We start from the raw sequence: 22,546 nt of genomic DNA on the forward strand, positions 1-22,546 counted from the left end.
TGGGGCACACATGGATAAAAAGTACCCCATGCCCACGGTTTAATATACTGCTGGATCTTTAATGTTGTGGGCCTATTTTTCTGCCGGAGATCCTGGACATCTTGTTCAGATACATGGTTTCATGGAATCTATCAAATACTAACAGATAAAAATCAAAACCTGACTGCTTCTGCTAGAAATCTTATAATGGGCCATGATTGTATCTTCCATCAGGACAATGATCCAAAACAGCTATCAAAACCAACACAAAAATGTGTCACTGAACAAATCTTCAGAACACAAATTAAGATATTTTTGATGAAATCTGAGATATTTTTTAATTCCCAATTGCAATGTAGCAATGTAAAGCAATGTCAAGCAATGTAATTACCACATTCAAGGTCCAGAAAAATAGTAAAGACATCATTAAAATAGTCAACGTGACTAGTGGTTCAACCGTAATGTTATGAAGCAACGAATTATATATATATAATTCGTTGCTATATATATAGCATTTTAAAGATAGATATAAAAGTTATGTTATAAATATAATATATATATATATGTAACATTTCAATTATGAAACATTTTCCACTAAGAACCTTCTGTGCAATGGTGCTACTGTAAGTGGCAAAGCCAAACCACTTAAAGGTGCCTTAGAATCAAAAATTGAATTTACCTTGGCATAGTTAAATAGTTAAGAGTTCAGTACATGGAAATGACATACAGTGAGTCTCAAACACCATTGTTTCCTCCTTCTTGTGTAAATCTCATTTGTTTAAAAGACCTCCGAAGAACAGGCGAATCTCAACATAACACCGACTGTTACGTTACAGTCGGGATCATTAATATGTACGCCCCCAATATTTGCATATGCCAGCCCATGTTCAAGGCATTAGACAAGGGCAGCCAGTATTAACGTCTGGATCTGTGCACAGCTGAATCATCAGACTAGGTAAGCAAGCAAGAACAATAGCGAAAAATGGCAGATGGAGCAATAATAACTGACATGATCCATGATTACATATTTTTAGTGATATTTGTAAATTGTCTTTTTAAATGTTTCATTAGCATGTTGCTAATGTACTGTTAAATGTGGTTAAAGTTACCATCGTTTCTTACTGTATTCACGGAGACAAGAGAGCCATCGCTATTTTCATTTTTAAATACTTGCAGTCTGTATAATGCATAAACACAACTTCATTCTTTATAAATTTCTCCAACAGTGTGTAATGTTAGCTTTAGCCACGATGCACAGCCTTAAACTCATTAAGAATCAAATGTAAACATCCAAATAAATACTATACTCACATGATCCGATGCATGCATGTAGTATGCATGACGAACATCTTGTAAAGATCCATTTGAGGGTTATATTAGCTGTGTGAACTTTGTAAATGTACTGTATTATAGTCGAGAGCTCGGGGGGCAGAGAGCGCGCGATTTAAAGAGGCCCCAAAATAGGCAGTTAAAAAAAATTATTAAAAAAAATCTATGGGGTATTTTGAGCTGAAACTTCACATACACATTCAGGGGACACCTTAGACTTATATTACATCTTGTAAAAACTGGTTCTAGGGCACCTTTAATGCACCAGGAAAAACAACAAATGAAATAAATGTTGTGTCTGTGCCTGAAAGGGTTACAATAGGGGCTTTCGCACCGGAGGAACCTTTTCATAGTTCATAGAACTATTGGCTGAAGTCCCTGGATTTTGCCGTGTTCGCACCACAGGAACTAGGAACGATTTTAGTTCTAGGAACTCCTTTTGGGCGAACTAAATTAGCTCCTACTTCAGAGTAGGGTCTAAACCAGCACTATAGGAACTATCAGTGACATGAGTGTACATTGATTGGTCAAATGAATGTCAAACACCGGCACCCTGCATTTTTAAAAAGCCGCGTAAACATATTTACATATTTACTTTATGCATTTACATTCCATCTCCATTCTCACATAACCCACGACACACAACAAACACAGCTCTGAAAACGTCATCCTCCATTCACCGGTTTTTAGCGTTTGTAAATGCCGTGTTTAGAGACGCTGCTGTCGGCCACTTCACAGTTCCTATTCCCAGTGCAAATGCAACCAGGAACATGGCTCGGGGGAGAAATTAGTTCTCTGGGAACTGTCCTAGTGGCTAGTTCCTTTAACTGAGTACCTAGAACTGTTCAGTTCTTGGTACTCTAAAGCCCGTAATGTTTTCATGACTTTGGGGTTAACAACTTCTGCCATTCTGAAAGACCTGAACCACAGAAAGTCACATTTAGTGCGAGTCATAGTGTTCAGATTCATGACATCTAGAAAACAATGTGTTTTTCCAAGTGTCCCTGAAAGCCTTAACGTCTACTATCAATCTCCCTCTTCAGGTGGCACAGGAGCGAGGCAGCAGGTGCCAAAATCCCAGCCGGTGTCTGAGAACAGCAGTGCGGCTCACAGTATCGGCAGCACACAGAGCACGCCGTGTTCAAGCAGCAGTAATGCATAGAGCAGCTGGACAGACTGCTGCTTCCATTGGTGTTATGCTTTGGAGAAGAATGGAAGAATATGTGATTTAGTAGCACATCTTGAAAACACCAGGCCTTATTATTTTCATTATTTGAACTGAAATGTTTAGGCTGAATATACAACTGGATGAAACAAGCTACGTTTAGAGGTGAGGGAAATAACAAAATCAAGATCCCAGACAGTTTTTAAATGTTGCTTTTTTTTTAACCCCACAAGAGAGTGTTGTTTTTGCCTTATATGGTTGAGATCAACGTGAAAATAACAAAGGCTGTTTACACCAGCCATTATGGCATGAAGGCGGTCAGAGGAACAGTTAGTACTCAGTGAGGTTTCGCAAGGGTTCTGTCTGCACCTAAACAAAGATTAGTGCTTTGCCCAATCAAGCATACATATATAAGAAATTTGACAAGAGAAATTACTTTTACATTTCTTAGTCCTGATAAATGATTTTAATGGTCAGTTTGTCCATGTCTGACTTTTAATACCCAGATGCCAATCATTGAATTCTACATTATAGTGTATAGTGTTCTTGAAGACCAGCCGTCTTCTTGATTCAGACGCCGAGAGTGAATGGTGTAAAAAGCCTTTATCAGAGGACAGTTTTTGGCATATTGTAAAATAATGTATATTCTGTTAATATTGTATGGAATGCATAGAAATTTAAAGTGGAAATAACTCCATAAAAAGCTAAATCAAATATTTATCAAACGTTTTATACACCATTTAGAAGATAATTTTAAAATTAAACAATTAATCATAAAGCCTAATATAAAAGAATTTACATATATACATGCATAAGCTCTTTTCCAGAATTAGCCTTTTAAAGATAGTTGCAAAATAATAAAAAGAAAATTCTAACTTAAAATATGATGTTCAGTTAATTCCCTCCCAAATTTTGATGTTCGATAGCCACTGTTAGTCTCTGTACAGATAATTACAGATAATAAGCATTTTATGAGTCCAAAATGGACTTCTATATTTTATAGAATGTTATTTTTAAATGCTGGGCATTATTATTCAACATGAGTATAAAAGGTAATGATTTCAAGAAACAGCAGACTGTTATATTTTGTCCTTAAATTACTAAATCAAAATGAGTATTTGTTGAGAATGATTTAAACAGTCTCCATGTGCCTAGTCACAAAAGATGTACATAATCTGATTTCAAAGAATGGGCGTATACGTTCAGGTACTAACCTACCACTAAAGTCAACACAAAATCAACATTTCTCAACAAAATCATTACTTTATTTCTGCTGTGTATGTGAAGTTAACATTTTGGGATTTTTTTTTTTTTAAACAAAGCCAGAGTAATCCCACCGTCTAAACTTTACATGAATGTTATTACATTATATGTGCCTTAACTTTGAGTATATGATAATTTCAGAGATAAAATGAGGCAAGAAGGGAAGTGGTGTTTGCTTTGCTTTAAGCACAGTATATACCCTCTGATGTGAAAATCTGCCAAATCTGTGCATGTGGTTGTTTTTAATATCTAATGTTGCTTTTTTGTTTGTGTTGCTTGCTACAGACTGTACCTATAGAATGTACTTTATTTCATTGTAAACGTGTATAAATGTCTCCTGTAAGAGGAAAGAGAGTAAGAATTTTAACATTTATTTGTGTATAAAGTTATATTTTTCCAGAGATATATATATATATACATAGAGCCACCCTATAATTCTATCTACATACTGTGAATTTTTGTGGGCATATTTCTATAAAATGTTGCGTGTTTTCTCTAAATCTAAACATAGTCCATAATGCTGAAGTGAGCTGCATTCACTTATATGTTCCTGACATAATCATATAAAATAAGATTTTATTATAGATATATTTTTTACAAGTATCTTTTATATGAGAACACTATATTATTTGGAATACAAAATATATTTTGATGATGCAAATTTTTTTATCTCTCTTTTAAGCTCTTCACCATTTAAGTGTCTGCGTGTGTTTGGTCACACTATAGCTCTATGTATCCATGTATGTGGGTTTAAATGAATGATTATATGCATAGTCCTTGTATTGTGTCTTTTGGGAATGTTTAAAACAATGCTGTCATGTCAAACAGAGTTTGAATCTCTTATAGGTGTAATCAAGAGTCATGTAATGGCTGTAGAGGTAACAGAGGCCTTGTTGGTTTTATAAAAAAGGTCTTTCTCTCATTCCAGTAAACACTATTGTATTGTAAGTTCACACTGCTGTGTTTGACACAGTGGTTTTCCTGTACGTTGAATGGTGAAATGATTGTGCTGTCTTTCTGTTTATCTACCTCAGTGTGTCTATGTGTGTATAAGGTTTCACTGTCTTGACATCAAGAATATGTTACTGTACATATTGTGTGGATCTTGATGTTACATAAAATATATCACATCAAATGTTTTATCTTCCAGTTCTCTCCATATCAGTCACCAGGCTTTCCAACAAAAGAGGAAAGTCTGAAAGATGTAAATGTGAACATTTTCAGGCTGTCTTGCTCTGAAACTACACACTATTTGTGAATAGTTTGTTTTTGTTTTTTTCTCCAATGGTATGTGAAACCTTGTAGTGTTTGTAAATACAATGTGCTGTAAATATGCATGCTATATGTATGCTCTGTATATACCAAATAAATTCTTGTAATCTTTTGGGAGTTTGTTTGTGTGCTCATTGTGTGCACCACAATAAGTGGGTCAATGAAGACATTTCTTAGCGTACATACACCACAATGATTTTCTAAAAATGAAAAGTTTTTCCTTTGATGACAAACGATCCCCGTTCACACGAATCCATGAAAATGACTAAAAACGTTATTCAGGCCAGGCCAGTAGTTGCGGTCACTTTGTAAAGAAACATTATGCATCTGAATACGCACACACAGGACAGTTTTTACAAATTTGTGTTTTTTTGTTGTGTACATGGAGATGATAGTTTTCAAAAAGGTGCACTTTGAATCTTGTTTTCAAAAGCTTGCGTTTCAGGCCCCCAAAATGCCATCGTCGTGTAAATGAACAGCCAAAATGCATGACAAGTTTTCTGTTTTTGGTTAAAAACAGTGTCATGTAAACAGCCCCTAAATTCTGGACTAGGTCAGACTCCACACATTATGTCCAAAGAGGATGTCATTCAGCTCTGCAGTGAGCACCACTTGAATTCTTCTGTTTATATATAAAGCATTTTGTCATAAGACCCACATCGCTATGTAGATTGCCTCTATAAAGTATTGTTATCCTGTGTTAGTACTGTGTAGTCATCTTATGTTCGACAATGAGTTTATTACTTTATGTAGACCATATATGGAGATCTGGCATCCACGCTGATGAACATATGTATACATATGCATAAACCAACATTAATGACTTTTGGACAATATTGGCCTTTGCCATACTTTAATTGCACAGCCTCAGAGTCAAGTTAAATATTCCTAAAATATAAAAAGGAATGGAATTTTTTTTTTTTTTTTTAAATAATAATAATAAAGAAAGGAGCCCTGAGAGAACTGCAAAGTGGTGACATCATTTTTTAAACTGGCCAACAGTGACCAGTGTGGGGCAATGGACTTTCAGTATGACATCACCTTCCTAGGAAGAGCCCAGACTGTCAGTCTACCAGATCAGCTGACTGTGTCATTTATGGAAAGTTTCCATAAATGTTCTTTTCCAGAGTAATATAACTCATAATGTAATTTGTCATATTGTTTATCAAATCCCTCAATCAAATGATAATTATAAGATGACCAAGTCACAATAGATTCCAGAAAAAAACGTATTAGGAGGGATTTACTCGATATGGAGCAGGCTTTGTGTCTTACACAATAGTGACTCAATGTAGGTCATCAGAGTTTATTTTGGGTTTAGGTGATGTTTCAAAAGAGAGTGAGGTAAAGGGCTGACTTTGAGATTGAGGCCCATTGTTGATATTCACGGTTGAACCACTTAAAATACTCAAGTGGAATATATAAAGTGGAATATGAATAATGAGGGGCCTTGTCCAGGATCTAAGCACAGGACGTTTTAGTCCATGGAGCAAGAACTCCTAAAATACAAAATACTATATTTAACATGTAACTGTATTCTTGACCCTTATATAAACTCCTTACCTCTTTAAACATATAGTTTAAAAAATAACTTCTAAAACGGATAGTTCCAGCCCTTGATTCTGATTGGTTGAGCCACGTCTGAAGCCGTTGTAAAATTCCCGAAAACATACAGCTGACCGCATTACATAAGTATCGCTGCGCCACTGGAAGTGTATGTTGCTGCGTCTGTCTCTAAGCAATGTAAACATATGTTTGTTTTCTATTGATTTTGTTCACGGAAGCTTACTGCGTTATGTAGAGGAGTATTGTGAGAGAGATAGATCGAGTGACTGAGTGTATTACCTGCATTCAGATTTAGCATTTCCTTCAGGTCAGTCCTATGTTCATAATAAAAAAAATAGTTTGAATGTCCGCTGCGATCTTGTACTTTAATGGGATTTCCCGTGCCCTGCTGACACTGACAGCGCTGGTCAAAGCATTTGTCATTTACGTCTTGTTCCGTGTTCACAACAAGTATCAATATAAAAGTCTTTGTGACTGAGTGACTTGCTCATAAAGACAATCGTTGTCGCCATCTAATGGTGTAAGTTAATAAATGTAACTTCTGTTGCTGTTCACGGTCAGGGACAATTTTTTCCAGCGGAAGGCTTTTAATGATATTATTTAATGAAAGTTGCATTGATACATATTTTTTGGCTTTAATATTTGTATTGTGTGGTAACCCTTTTTATTAAAGCAGTAAGCCCCTTGAATCCATGGTTTACAGTGAATTTAAAACACAAAGGGGGTTTTAGGTACTCCGCTCCGTGTTGTGCCTAACAACGCCCTTAGCTGTTATAAATTCACTTTATAAAACATTTGGTTCCTGTCCTTGAGTTTGATTGGTCAATAGCTGTGTTTTATTCACAGTAAAACACAGCTATGACTGCTTCACCCAACGGTTCTGTGTATCAATACACAACAACACCCTTAGCAACCACTCTTAGCAACGTAAACCGTTTGTTCTCGATTGATATTCATTGAAGCTTACTGTATTATGTAGAAGAGTGTTGTGAGAAAGAGATCAAGTTTATTACCTGCATTCAGATTTAGCATTTTTCTTCAGGTCAGTCCTATGTTCATAATAAAAAATCAGTTTAAATGTCCAATGTATTATCTTGTCCTTTTAACAGTTAAGGGGTTTTCCCGTGACTGACAGCGCTAGTCCAAGCATTTGTTGGTTGTGTCTTGTTCCGTGTTCACAACAATTCAGTCTTTTCAATATAAAAGTCTTTATTACTGACTGACACACTCATAAAGACAGTCTTTGCCGCCATCTAATGGTGTGAAAGTGTAACTTCTGTTTCTGTTCATGGTCAGGGACTATTTTTTCCGGCGGAAGGAAGGCTTTTAGAAAAAGTTTACTTCATGAAAGTTGCATTGATACATATTTCTGGCTTTAATATTAGAATTGTGTGGTAACCGTTTTCTTAAAGCAATAAGGTACTCGAGGCTAGTGCTGTAATCATGAATAAGTCACGGCTGAAGGGTTTGCAGGCACTCCGCTTTGCGTCATGCTTAACAACGTCCTTCAGCCGTGACTTATTCACGAGCACAGCCTCTCATATCTTATTGCTTAAGTAACCCACGGCTTCTTGGGGCTTAGCCTTTATGTGTTGTCAGGCAGGAATGATAATAACATTTCACAAATATGAAATTAATTTAACTAATTTATCAGCAAGCAAATGAGGTGAGGTATGATGACTTTTAAGTAGGCACAAGTATTTGCTCTGAATATCACTTGTATTCTTTGTTGTATTGATGGTCCCATAAAGAAATGAATACAATTTAGTTAACAGTCTGACACCTGCACCTGAAATTCTATACACTTGGCAAAGCCTTTTCTACAGGCTGAAATCTCCACAGATGTGGGGTAGGGTCTCAATTCAGTCCCACTCCAACAGCTGGCCAATTTGCCACATGAGGGTTTAAATATATAGCATTAAATATGTCTGCCAGTATCAATAAAAAGCATTTAATTTTGCTGAGTCACCAACTCTGTTTTGATGACAGCACTGGGGTGGCTGTATATTTAGCTAAAGAGGGAAATGGAGCTCAGTATTTATGGCTGGAAACACTGGAGAGTCTCCAGTGCTGAAATCTATAGCCATAAAATTATACCACATATAATGAAAGTGCTCTGTCATGATTGTGCGCCAACACAAACCAACACTCAAATACACACATCTGCACATATAGTGCACGTGTGTATTCTTATGTACTGCATCATACAAATCCCAAGTCTACGTATGCATGCATATATGTATCAGTTCATTCATTCACCCACCCACACATTTGTGTTTGCCATGTACCGAAACATGCTTTTGCATTTTTCTTTAAAAACTACTTTATACAGTAACGTTAATTAACATTATTTAATGCATTAGGTATATTAAGCTAACAGTGAACAATACTTCTATAGCATTTGTTAATCTAGGTTATCTTTAATACATTTTTAGCATGAATGAACATTGAACAATATTATATTTATAAATTAACATTAATTTAAATTAATTTGTTTATTGTTAGTTCATGATACATAATGCATTAACTAATGTTAAAAAAAAATGAAATATGAAAATTTGGTCATAATTTACTCACCCTCATGTCTTCCTTTTTCACAAAAATATATTTTAAAGTATGTTTTAGCTGTTTATATCCAGATAATGAAAGTCAACGAGATCCAAAACTTTCAAGCTCCAAAAAGGAAATTAAATCATATGACTCTAAATCTTCTGAGGCATAACAATAAAAGTTATTGGAGTTATTGGAGTTAGTGCAGTATGATGAACAGATTTAAATTCATGTGAACCAATGATGTTTGATGTTAGTTGGGATGTACTGATTTATTGCACACTACATTTATGTCCTTTTAATAGCTTGTCTGTTGGACCCCATTGACTTAATATGCTGCTGAAGCATTCTTCAAAATATATTTTTCTGTTTCACAAAAGAAAGTCAAACAAGTTTGGAGTAAATGATCCATCAATGATCCAATGGATGCTAGAATTTTTGTTTTTCAGGTGAACTATTCCTGCAAAAAACTGAACTTTATTGTAAAGTGTTACCAGAAAAACTAAACAACAGGGTCATATGAGAGCAAAGAAACAAAAAACAAAACAAAAACAAGACTTTCTTTATCCTGTGTCACCATCCAGCATGTGTTGACATTTATGTAATAGCTCTTAACTGTTAAAGCTGTTTATAATTCGTTTTTATCATTCAAATCACCGGAGACTCCAGACTTTTTAACTGCACTTGAGGAATAATGGAATGCCACCCATGGGCCACACACCAACATCAACAACCATATCACCATGGAGACGAAACTGTGCCCCAAATTGTAACCTCAGCCCCAAATGAGAACCAAATGCTTCAAGCTCCACGCATCCAATATCTGGGGAGAGATGAAAATGACTTAATATTTCTATGTACACATAATGGAAAAATTGGACACAGATGACTTTTATCTTAGGGCAGCGATATGAGTGGAGGTTGAGAAGGGAGGAGTGTGAGGATCATTTCGTCCTCATTACATGTAAACTGTAATGACTGCACTATGACCAATAGAAAAACACTGCTGGTGATGAATTGTATTTTCTGTCATGGACATTTGGCTCTTTACCAGTAAAACTGCACTTGTGGCTGACTCTAATACAGCACAGCACTCCCTGAGAAAGAGAGAAGGATTATTATTCATCCGCTGTTCTTTTTGTTTTGCTCGTTGAAGAGGCCACAACTGAGTTAATAGTCAAAATACACAAATCCCTTCCTCTCCTTTAGTCAATTTTCATCAAAAACATAAATCTTTTTCTTTCTTTGCAATTTCAAATATCATTGATTAAAACCAGATTTTGCCATTTCTTGCAGATAATAGGCTACTAAAGATTATAACTTTAAAAAGATGGTTCATGTTTTAAAGATTTTCTCAAATTTGCATGTTTGAGATTCAAGACTTAAATGCAAAATATGCAAGATTTTTGCATTAAAATATTCGAAAACCACTAGCACAGTGTTATATATTTTGTTCACCTGTGTACTTACATTATCCCAAATGTTGCTAACAATGTTTAAATCCAGAGAAATTTGCAATTTTGACCAGTGTAACGTCCCTCCTCATTGCGTTGCCTGTCAATGGCATCATGTTATGCTTGTTCTGCCGTAGAAACCATGGCAACACAGTGAGTGTCATGAAAAAATGCAGAAGTAGTTGTAGCGTCTAGCACGCCACTCTGTTGTTTTTTCGCACAGTTGTCTTGGACCACAATTATTTGTTATCCTTTGCACTTGCAGCAGATTCTGCCGCCAAAGATAACTCCAAGAAATGTAATCTTACGGGCGAATCAAATGACCCAAGAACAGTTTTGGACAAGAGGCGAAATAAAACAAGGATAAGTATTGGTGTGGTGTTTCTAAACACAGTTTAACAAGTCTATGGCAGTGTTATTAAATACATACATCTATGAGCAGTAATTTAGTATTCAACATTGTTACTTGTGGGTCATTCATTAGAATGAAATAAAATCATGTGATAAAACGTAACGATTATAAAAAAAATGTATTTCATTACCTTATCCATGAACATGATTTGTGAGTCCCGTTGGATCGATTTCCATCAGCAGTGGTGGTGAAGATGACAGCTCCCATCATTCCACTCTCCTTCATGGGAGAGCTCCATTTCCCTCTTTAGCTAAATATACAGCCACCCCAGTGCTGTCATCAAAACAGAGTTGGTGACTCAGCAAAATTAAATGCTTTTTATTGATACTGGCAGACATATTTAATGCTATATATTTAAACCCTCATGTGGCAAATTGGCCAGCTGTTGGAGTGGGACTGAATTGAGACCCTACCCCACATGTAAACTGTAATGACTGCACTATGACCAATAGAAAAACACTGCTGGTGATGAATTGTATTTTCTGTCATGGACATTTGGCTCTTTACCAGTAAAACTGCACTTGTGGCTGACTCTAATACAGCACAGCACTCCCTGAGAAAGAGAGAAGGATTATTATTCATCCGCTGTTCTTTTTGTTTTGCTCGTTGAAGAGGCCACAACTGAGTTAATAGTCAAAATACACAAATCCCTTCCTCTCCTTTAGTCAATTTTCATCAAAAACATAAATCTTTTTCTTTCTTTGCAATTTCAAATATCATTGATTAAAACCAGATTTTGCCATTTCTTGCAGATAATAGGCTACTAAAGATTATAACTTTAAAAAGATGGTTCATGTTTTAAAGATTTTCTCAAATTTGCATGTTTGAGATTCAAGACTTAAATGCAAAATATGCAAGATTTTTGCATTAAAATATTCGAAAACCACTAGCACAGTGTTATATATTTTGTTCACCTGTGTACTTACATTATCCCAAATGTTGCTAACAATGTTTAAATCCAGAGAAATTTGCAATTTTGACCAGTGTAACGTCCCTCCTCATTGCGTTGCCTGTCAATGGCATCATGTTATGCTTGTTCTGCCGTAGAAACCATGGCAACACAGTGAGTGTCATGAAAAAATGCAGAAGTAGTTGTAGCGTCTAGCACGCCACTCTGTTGTTTTTTCGCACAGTTGTCTTGGACCACAATTATTTGTTATCCTTTGCACTTGCAGCAGATTCTGCCGCCAAAGATAACTCCAAGAAATGTAATCTTACGGGCGAATCAAATGACCCAAGAACAGTTTTGGACAAGAGGCGAAATAAAACAAGGATAAGTATTGGTGTGGTGTTTCTAAACACAGTTTAACAAGTCTATGGCAGTGTTATTAAATACATACATCTATGAGCAGTAATTTAGTATTCAACATTGTTACTTGTGGGTCATTCATTAGAATGAAATAAAATCATGTGATAAAACGTAACGATTATAAAAAAAATGTATTTCATTACCTTATCCATGAACATGATTTGTGAGTCCCGTTGGATCGATTTCCATCAGCAGTGGTGGTGAAGATGACAGCTCCCATCATTCCACTCTCCTTCACAGTATCATCAAGCCACGCATTTTTTATTGTTTTGAATGTGACCTCTAGAGGCAAATATTAAATACTGTGCCTTAGCTGAAAGGCAATAATATATTATTAATATTTGCTTATTTATATTTGAAAAACGTCTTGGGTTACGACTGTAATCCTTATTCCCTAAGAAGAGAACGAGACACTGTGTCGATGATGATGCTTTGGGGAACGCATTCAGCGTGACAGTATCTGAAGCTCATGTACAACTAGTCCAGTCCTGATTGGTACTGTGTCACCTCGTGACTTGTGATGGTGAAATGCAGAAGCTACAAGGTTGAAGCCGGCAACACAGTAGCATCAGCTTTAAAAGGCTGAAGCAAGTCACTCCCAAGCATGCAGGGAGTATGGCATAGGGACGCAGCATCTCATTCCCTTCTCAGGGAACAAGGGTTACAGTCGTAACCTGAGACGTTCCGTTTCGAGGGAACTCATGCTGCGTCGATGATGATGCTTTGGGGAATGAAATGCCCACTACGCCATACTGACAAATGCCTGTCCTGGTGTGAAAATGTACAGGCACAGCTCAGGATGAGAGCACTCAAGACCCCGGGGTAGCCAGCAGGTCCAGGCTATAAAACCTTACAACAAAAGTTTTGTTGCCATACTTAATGCCATACTTCTGGTGGAAAGGGCTTACTGGCAGAGGCAAGGGCAGACAGCGCACCTCGAGATCAGGAAATTGCCTCCAGAATCCACCTGCTGATTGTTAGTTTGGTAGCTGGGCAGCCCTCTTAGGGGGCTGAAGCATACCAACAACTGGTCAGTCTTTTTCACCAAGCAGTCATACAGAAGTAGATGTTGCTTCTCTTGGTCCGTTGACACAGTCAAAGGATGAGGGCCTGTAGGACTATAAGCCAAGACCAAAGGTCTGAAGAGTGCCAGGGACAACTCTTCTAAAGTTACGGCTTGATCCCCCTGCCGGGACTCTAAACTGAGCTGCAGGCCTCACCCTCATAATGCCACAAAGGAATCAATTAACAATAATGCTCCCCCAGAGGTCCACCACTTAGTGGTGCGTGGAAGGCAACTGGTCCTCACGCAGACTTTAAGTATGGACGGGGAAAGACAGGCAGAGAGACGGTCTTGAAGGAACTCCAGCACTGAAGCCACTGGGCAGTTAACTGGGTCCAAAAAACAGCAAAAGTGAACTTTGGCTTATGGTATGAAGATTCCTCATTGGGGAAGCTCTAGAGTTGGGGCTGGTCTCCACAACCTCAGTTGAGAGACCTGTATCCAGGAACTGATCGCCTTAATGGTCAGCCCACATCTCTCTAGAACTCCTGGGAGCAGAGCAATCGGGGGAAAATGTGTACAGACAAAGCCTCAGCTAAGTCTGCACCATGGCATCCGGCCCCGCAGGGCTGGATGTGTAAGGGATAACCAGAGCTGACAGTGGATCATCTCTTGTGATGGCAATAGATCTGGGTAGAATCTCCATCACCCAGGCCTCAGCCTCTGCTTCGACAGGATGCTAGCTCCCAGATTTTGATCCCCAGGGATCCTCTGAGTGAGAGCAATTTGCCCTGGGACCATAGAAGGATCTGATGCGCCAGTCTGCACAGAGGGCGCGACCTCAGGCCTTGCTGATTTATGTATGAGACCACCAACATATTGTCTGTTCATACTAGAACATGATGGCCCCTGAGGTCTGGGAGGAAGTGCCTCAGAGCTACAAGCACAGCCATCATCTCCAGGCAATTTATGTGCCAAGAGAGATGATGCCATATCCCCTTGTAAAGCAGCCTTCCATGACTGCTTCCCAGCCTGTGAAGGACCCAACTCAGGAATCTGGGACAGGAACCATGATTTCTTCCACATGCCTAGAGAACGAAGGCATCTGCGCGTAACTCTACTCCTGCGGAATGGGCTTCCCCTCAGGGAGAACCCCCTGGTCCTGAGCCACCACTGCACAGGTATTAAGTTGGACGTGCGCGCATCAAAGTTGATTACCATACTACACCCAGAAATGTAGCTCCCCGCGGAAACCCACCAGTAAAACATGAATTATGAAACATTATTACAAGCTTACCGATGTGAATCGGTCTAAGGTAAGAGATAGTTTTGCTCAAAAATTGATTTTGGATAATTTTTAACAAACAAACAAACAAACAAACAAACAAACAAACAAACAAACAAACAAACAAACAAACAAAAAAAGAGTTACGGACAGCAGCTTAACTGTTTGAATGGTAGACATTTGTGAAAATATGACAGCTATCTCCAGAAGTTCCCTCAGTAAAGGACCTGAGAGCTGTTGTCTTTTGCAAGCAAGATGGCCTAGATTCTCTAGGAGGACCACATCATTGCAGTTGCTCTCCACCACTCCTTCAGTATCTCCATTTTTCACCAAGCTGTAAACATAACCAGATGCTATACCTGCCATCACTAAGCACCTGAATTTTGATTAGTGGAGACAAACTCCCCAATCAATCTGCTGAAAGTTAAAGCAGATGCAGAAAGTTCTGAAGCATGACTGCAAGTTCTTTTAGTCACTGGCTCTGCAATAAGTCTGAAACAGACATGCACTTAACAGCTGCAGGTGTTAAGACATAAGTCTCAATACTGGAAATGTAGTTCAAGAATGGGCCTCTATGATCACATGTTCCTGCGACCTCCTGTCAAACAGCGTGACTGGAATAAGCCTCTGCCTTTATTAGGTCACGCTGCACATGGTTTTATGTTTGGAATTGGCAGATGTAGTGTGAGACTGCCAACCAATCTGAGCTTTCTACTGTGTATCATTTCATGGTTCTTCTTGTTACGTACAAATCCAAATAAATTTTGACAGATCAAAGATCAGTGTTTGTGACAACAAAATTACTGATGAAAATGATATTTGATTTCATAAATGATAACAAAAACAAGTAAAAATGTGCACTATGATGATAATTAAATTACTTTATATAAAACATACTGTATACTGTACATGTGAGATTAATCAGCTTTATAAACTTTATATTATAACGTGCATCTGCACAAAATGATGTAATAAACTTGAACCAATTAACATGATAATAAGAATGTCATGTTGTGAATGCTCCCATTTCAAACCCTCCACCTTCCCCAGCTCCACCTGTAGAAATCTACCACTGGGGTGATTCATATATGCTTGTACAGCAGCAGCGTGTCTTGCTTGCTCATAGCAGAATGTAATCTGTATTGGCAGTGGCATGTACTTGCTCTGCAGCAGCAATAAAAGCAGCAGTGTAGCAAATCTATTCCACCAAGACCAAACATATTGTCATACTTATTACCATGTCAGACTCTCCATGTCAGGGCAGAACATTAATTACTATAATGTAATGAAAATAAATGTAAACTAAATTAAACTACTAAATTTAAAGTAAATTTCAATAATGGATAAAAATACTACAAGGAAGGAAGGAAACCAATGAACAAATGAATAAACAAACACTGCCAGAGATGTAATCTTTTCTTCACTGCAATTATACAGCCTCAGTTTTGAGACTTATAGATACTAAATGCTGTTTGGTTTTACCTGAAAACCATCTGGTATGTTCCTCTATGCAGCCAGTGGAGGAGTGTGTCCCACGGCTGTAGAAGATAAAGGTCATCGGTGGAGTGTGGGGTCAGTTATTTTGTGTATTTGCATTGACTCCTCTGGGAGCAGAGGCCATGTACAGTTCAAAGATAAAAATGTGAGAAATGTTGAAATCGGTCAGGGAGTAGTGCATGTGTGGTAAGAGCTCTGTTTTTCAGAGCAAGCTCTCAGTCATCAGAGCGTAGTGTTTGATTTATGGCCCATGTTGAGAAGAAGAGGTTGCTTTGTTGGTGACCGCTCAGCCTCATTGAAAGGACTCACAGAAGCATGTGAGCATGTTTACTGTTTTCATACTGTGACCAGGAAATGGGTTATTCTCAAAACGAGAAACCCCATTCCCTTACATATGAAATGATGATCAAAATCCTTGCAACAGACAGGGAAGAAGACAATTGACCCTTCACAAATACCCGTCCCCCTTAGTTACTGGCTTGTCCGACAAGCCATGGCGCTGTCACACCACACGCAGTGAAAAATACATCGCGGAGCAAAGAGGACACTGACAACACGTCGACAGACAAGACAGAGCAAGTTACTTATGATATTGAAAAAAGTCCCAGATTTCAAGCTGTGTAATTTGTTAAGAAATTCAAACAATAAAAACTGTTTTGTGGCTCTTTAATGTGTCGTAACAGATCGCTGTAGCTCCTCAGCTCAAGCGGCTCGTGAACCAATCATCTCTTCCTGCTAGTTAATTTATAGCATAAAATAAGCATGAATGAACATGAGAAGGAAATGCGGAAAGACGTAAATATGCACCATTTTTCTAGTTCAAGTCCACCGAGGTTAATCTTCTAATTCCTGACTGCTTTGTCGGACAAAATGGCGGATTCTGCGTTTTGATTGGTTAGATCGCTTGTCAATCAAACTCCCGGCGAAAGGTCAATTTAAGAACCTAATGGCAGTAGATGAAATCTATGTATATCATTATCATAGTGTATATCATATAGGCTACTGTATTGTATATTTAAGCAACATAACACATATTGTGCTGGTTTGGCCACACAATCAGATAATCACAGCTGTGCTAATATTCAGTAGTCTTCAACTGCACAATTGCGAGTGTGATATTGCTTGTATACAACAGTTCAGTAAACAAGAACTTTATTTTGAGAATGCACATTTCAAATAAAATTTGGCAATTTAGTCCACATATTTTTCTTCACCAGATAAAAAAATCATAAATGTTCAGAAAGAATTTTCCACCGTCGGGCCGAACGGCTCTTAGAATGGTAAGGAATGGTTCCAGTTGTGTTTCCACTTGAGCCTGGTATGGCACGGCACGATTACAATCCGTTTTCGGCCCGGAATTCTCGGCACGGTTATCTAACATGCTGGAAGAATCCCTGACGTTGCATCAGGAAATATATATATATATATATATATATATATATATATATATATATATATATATATATATATATATACAGTGCTGTCATTAATAGAATATCATCAAAAAGTTGATTTATTTCACTAATTCCATTCAAAAAGTGAAACTTGTATATTATGTTCATTCATTACACACAGACTGATATATTTCAAATGTTTATTTCTTTTAATTTTGATGATTATAACTGACAACTAAGGAAAATCCCAAATTCATCAGAAAATTTTAATATTGTGAAAAGGTTCAATATTGAAGACACTTGGTGCCACATTCTAATCAGCTAATTAACTCAAAACACCTGCAAAGGCCTTTAAATGGTCTCTCAGTCTAGTTCTGTAGGCTACACAATCATGGGGAAGACTGCTGACTTGACAGTTGTCCAAAAGACGACCACTGACACCTTGCACAAGGAGGGCAAGACACAAAAGATCATTGCAAAAGAGGCTGGCTGTTCACAGAGCTCTGTGTCCAAGCACATTAATAGAGAGGTGAAGGGAAGGAAAAGATGTGGTTGAAAAAAGTGTACAAGCAATAGGGATAACCTCACCCTGGAGAGGATTGTGAAACAAAACCCATTCAAAAATGTGGGGGAGATTCACAAAGAGTGGACTGCAGCTGGAGTCAGTGCTTCAAGAACCACTACGCACAGACGTATGCAAGACATGGGTTTCAGCTGTCGCATTCCTTGTGTCAAGCCACTCTTGAACAACAGACAGTGTCAGAAGCATCTAAAGACAAAAAGGACTGGACTGCTGCTGAGTGGTCTAAAGTTATGTTCTCTGATATAAGTAAATTTTGCATTTCCTTTGGAAATCAGGGTCCTAGAGTCTGGAAGAAGAGAGGAAAGGCACACAATCCACGTTGCTTGAGGTCCAGTGTAAAGTTTCCACAGTCAGTGATGGTTTGGGGTGCCATGTCATCTGCTGGTGTTGGTCCACTGTGTTTTCTGAGGTCCAAGGTCAACGCAGCCGTATACCAGGAAGTTTTATAGCACTTCATGCTTCCTGCTGCTGACCAACTTTATGGAGATGCAGATTTCATTTCCCAACAGGACTTGGCACCTGCACACAGTGCCAAAGCTACCAGTTCCTGGTTTAAGGACCATGGTATCCCTGTTCTTAATTGGCCAGCAAACTCGCCTGACCTTAACCCCATAGGAAATCTACGGGGTATTGTGTAGAGGAAGATGCCAGACCCAACAATGCAGAAGAGCTGAAGGCCACTATCAGAGCAACCTGGGCTCTCATAACACCTGAGCAGTGCCACAGACTGATCGACTCCATGCCACTGCCGCATTGCTGCAGTAATTCAGGCAAAAGGAGCCCCAACTAAGTATTGAGTGCTGTACATGCTCATACTTTTCATGTTCATTCTTTTCAGTTGGCCAAGATTTCTAAAAATCCTTTCTTTGTATTGGTCTTAAGTAATATTCTAATTTTCTGAGATACTGAATTTTCTGAGATACTGATTCTGAGATACTGAAAGAAATAAACAAATATATCAGTCTGTGTGTAATGAATGAATATAATATACAAGTTTCACTTTTTGAATGGAATTAGTGAAATAAATCAACTTTTTGATGATATTCTAATTATATGACCAGCACCTGTATATATAAGAATGTTATAAGTTTCTATAAGAATGTTAAAAAATTCTTATATATATATATATATAAGAATGTTAAAATTACGTTAGGTTCCTGTGACGGGTAGGTTTAGGTATAGTGTAGGGAAGGACGATAGTAAATTGAGTCAACATTTAGTCTCATATAAAAGATTTTGTCCTTGTGGGGTCCAATTAAAGGACCCCACAAAGTCAAACATTCCGTATCTTTCATACTTTGAACGAAACTGGCACCGCGTTCGTTCCGTAAGTAGAATAGGGAAGGCGTAGAACATTCAGCGTAAGCGTTATGAAGAATGCGGAAGCGGAAAGTACGTTCAAGGCGATATTTTGTTTATAAAGCATAAACGGTTGTATTTTTTTAGAAAATGACCGATCGATTCACTAGATAAGATCCTTATTTCTCATCTGGGATTGTTCAAAGCCCTTGAAGCTGCACTGAAACTGTAATTTTGACCTTCAATCTGTTGGTAGCCATTGAAATCCACTGTGGGATCCTGGAATGTTTTCCTCAAAAACCTTCATTTCTTTTCGACTGACAAAAGAAAGACATGAACATCCTGGATGACGGGGGGTGAGTAAATTTATCAGGAAAAGTGTATTTAAAAGTGGACTAATCCTTTAATACAAGTACACACACACACATACACACACACACACACACATCATATCTCTCTGATGGATTTTTTGGAATGTAAATATGTTATCATACGTCCCTTTATTCACATGTTTATGTCTACTAAATTATGAGAGAAGAATTTGTCTGCATAAAGTGTTTCTAATTTCCCTTTGCAGCCAGCCGCTGGTATTTGTGAGTAGCATACTGGCACTTCCGTGAATGTGTTTTGCCAGCAGCTGGCATTTGTGAGAAGGGCGGTGCTGTTGGCACTTGCTGACATAATGGCTGGATTCTTCAGGCTTGTTACCTTAAGGTTTCCCTGAGGAGTCCTGAGGCACTTCCTGCTTTGTCAATAACAGAATAGCAGACATCTAGTCTGTTCTGCACTTAGGTCAGTCCTGGCCACAGTTTGTGTCTCTTCTCTCTCCATGTGTCATTCTCTTTTACTCAATCTTTCTTCTCTTAACCCTTTAATGAGCACATTCCAGTGTAGCTAGAGCGCATGTGTTGCATGAAGTTCTGGGTTTGAACCCCAGTGTCTTTGAGGAATTGTGAATATTTAATTTGTAATTTGGTTTAGGGTTAGTTGCTTGTAATTATGCATAATTTGCTGTTATTACTAAAGTAAGTACATGTAACTTGTAGTGCATCTCATGCACATTAGTGTTTAATAATTAAGCTTTGCACCTAGCAGATAAACTTTTAAACTGTTAAAATATAAAAACTGAAACCAAGTTGTTTTATTGAGAAAGCATATTATTTTTACTCTTTTTTTCTGAAGTGAAATGTAGCCTAAATTATAGAATGACTCATATAAAGTACAAAAAAGAGCTGATATATGGGAATGTAGCTCAGTGGTTTAATACATGTTTTGCATGTAAATTCCAGCTTCTCCAGGTCCACCTTAGAGCAAATGTCTCCCAGTGTGTATATATTGTCTATAAATGTGAAATAATTTATATTACATTAACATTTATTCATTTAGCAGACACTTGTATCCAAAGAGGATTTACAAAAGAGGAAAAACACTCAAAGCAATATATCAAACAAAAGAAATCAGTTGAAAACATACAGTACTGTAATGCATGCACATTAGTTCTTATTGTCTATAATTGTAGTAAAAAGCACTTGCAAACATACAGAACTATCAAAAAACACACACATATACACATAAAAAAAAAGAGAGCTAGGGATGTAGCTCAATAGTAGAATGCATGCTTAGCATGAATGAGGTCATTGGTTCAATCCCTAAGCACTGTCTTTTTGCACATTAGTCTCCTGACATGGACCAATTTATTATGACCGAAGTGAAAAGGAGGCGTACAAGAAATTGCTGATATTTGGGGATGTAGCTCAGCAGTAGAGTGCATTACATGTATGAGATCCTGGGTTCAATCCATGTTCAAGTGCTGTCAATGCTTTAATGCAATATTTTTGTCCATTCACCTTAGAGCAACTGTCTCCCAATATGTACATATTGGTGAAAATCAGTTTCTAAAACATACACCATTAAAAAAATAGCCCATTGAATCGGATGTAGCTCAGTGGTCTTGGGACTTCCCATAGATGTAATGATTTTTTTATACTGTAAAAACTGTATATTCTATCCCCCTACACTAAACCTACCCAAACGTTCTGCATTTTTAGATGTTCAAAACAACTAACTTTATGATTTATAAGAATGAGGTCCTAGGTTCATTCCCACTGTCAATTCCTCAATTCATCTCATGCATCGTAGTACATGCATATGCGCTAGGGGTGTAACGATACGCTCAGGTCACGATACGGTATGTATCTCGATACAGAGTTCACGATACGATACGTATCACGATATTTTGAACAGAATAAAACTGAAATTCAAACAAGATTTATTAAAAAAACATGAACAAATTTCAATAATTTTCCTTGTTGTACATACAAGATCACATTTCAATAAAATAAATAAATATAAAATTTTAATAAAAACCTTCTGTATTCAAATTAACAGTTGAATAGGGCTGTCTGTCACTGAAAAAAAATGTTAAATTTAACATGAACTTAGAATTATGAATAGGGGCCGTTCACATATCGCGTCTAAAAACGCGTGGAAGGCGCGGCCGCACCGCTTCTCCTTCTTTCCAAAGCGCTTGCGCTCCTGTGGCGTCGGTCGTTGCTATGCAACCATGAACTGAGCTCTCCAAGAGGATCAGGATGTTTCTGCAAAGGATAAATGATTTCTAGCCCTTGCATTAGTTTTACTACGAGATATATTGATGGAGATAAGATATAAAAACCACCATGAACAGCTATGATCAGCTGTTCGGCTGAGCTTTTGATGTTTTGTTACGGAAAGGCCATAGCTGATCGGTTGATTCTTGTCACACGACCTGCGGTGCGCTTGCGGCATTCTGAGAAGTTGAGAATTGCATGCGCGTCGCGACCGCGTTGATCCCATTATGAGCGCGCCTGCCGCCCGGCTACATTTGAAAATAATAACTGACTTGCACGCGGAAAAGACGCAATATGTGAACGGCCCCTAACTTAAAGCAAAGCATCGCAAGCGTCTTTTGCTTTTCTGTGAGCACAGCTGTTGCTGTGCACTGCGGTGAAAGAAAGCCACGACTTTTCTCACGCGACCATGCAAGAGACTGACATGAGAAACGTTTAAACCTGCTTGCAAGATTCAATGTGTGCCCGAAACACTTACTGAACTAGAGAGCTGATTGAGACACACCATCTACGATAAATCGTTACACCCCTAATACTTATAGTAATTTAAAAATGTGGTAGCATTGGATCTGGGGTG

At 37.9% G+C, this 22,546-nt stretch overlaps 1 protein-coding gene across 2 annotated transcripts in view; it reads left to right on the plus strand.

The window, feature by feature from the left end:
• tgfbr3 (transforming growth factor, beta receptor III) overlaps positions 1 to 5,120 on the plus strand; it is a 133,508-nt gene extending 128,388 nt beyond the window's left edge. For both annotated transcript variants that reach the window (XM_048199611.1, XM_048199612.1), the window contains exon 16: positions 2,352 to 5,120. In XM_048199611.1, coding sequence (XP_048055568.1) covers positions 2,352 to 2,470 — 119 coding nt within the window. In that variant the 3' untranslated portion in view covers positions 2,471 to 5,120. The remainder of the gene's footprint in view (positions 1 to 2,351) is intronic.
• The last annotated feature ends 17,426 nt before the right edge of the window (positions 5,121 to 22,546 follow it).

Source organism: Megalobrama amblycephala, linkage group LG8 (genome assembly GCF_018812025.1).
Source record: "Megalobrama amblycephala isolate DHTTF-2021 linkage group LG8, ASM1881202v1, whole genome shotgun sequence".
In the NCBI taxonomy this organism is placed as follows: domain Eukaryota; kingdom Metazoa; phylum Chordata; class Actinopteri; order Cypriniformes; family Xenocyprididae; genus Megalobrama; species Megalobrama amblycephala.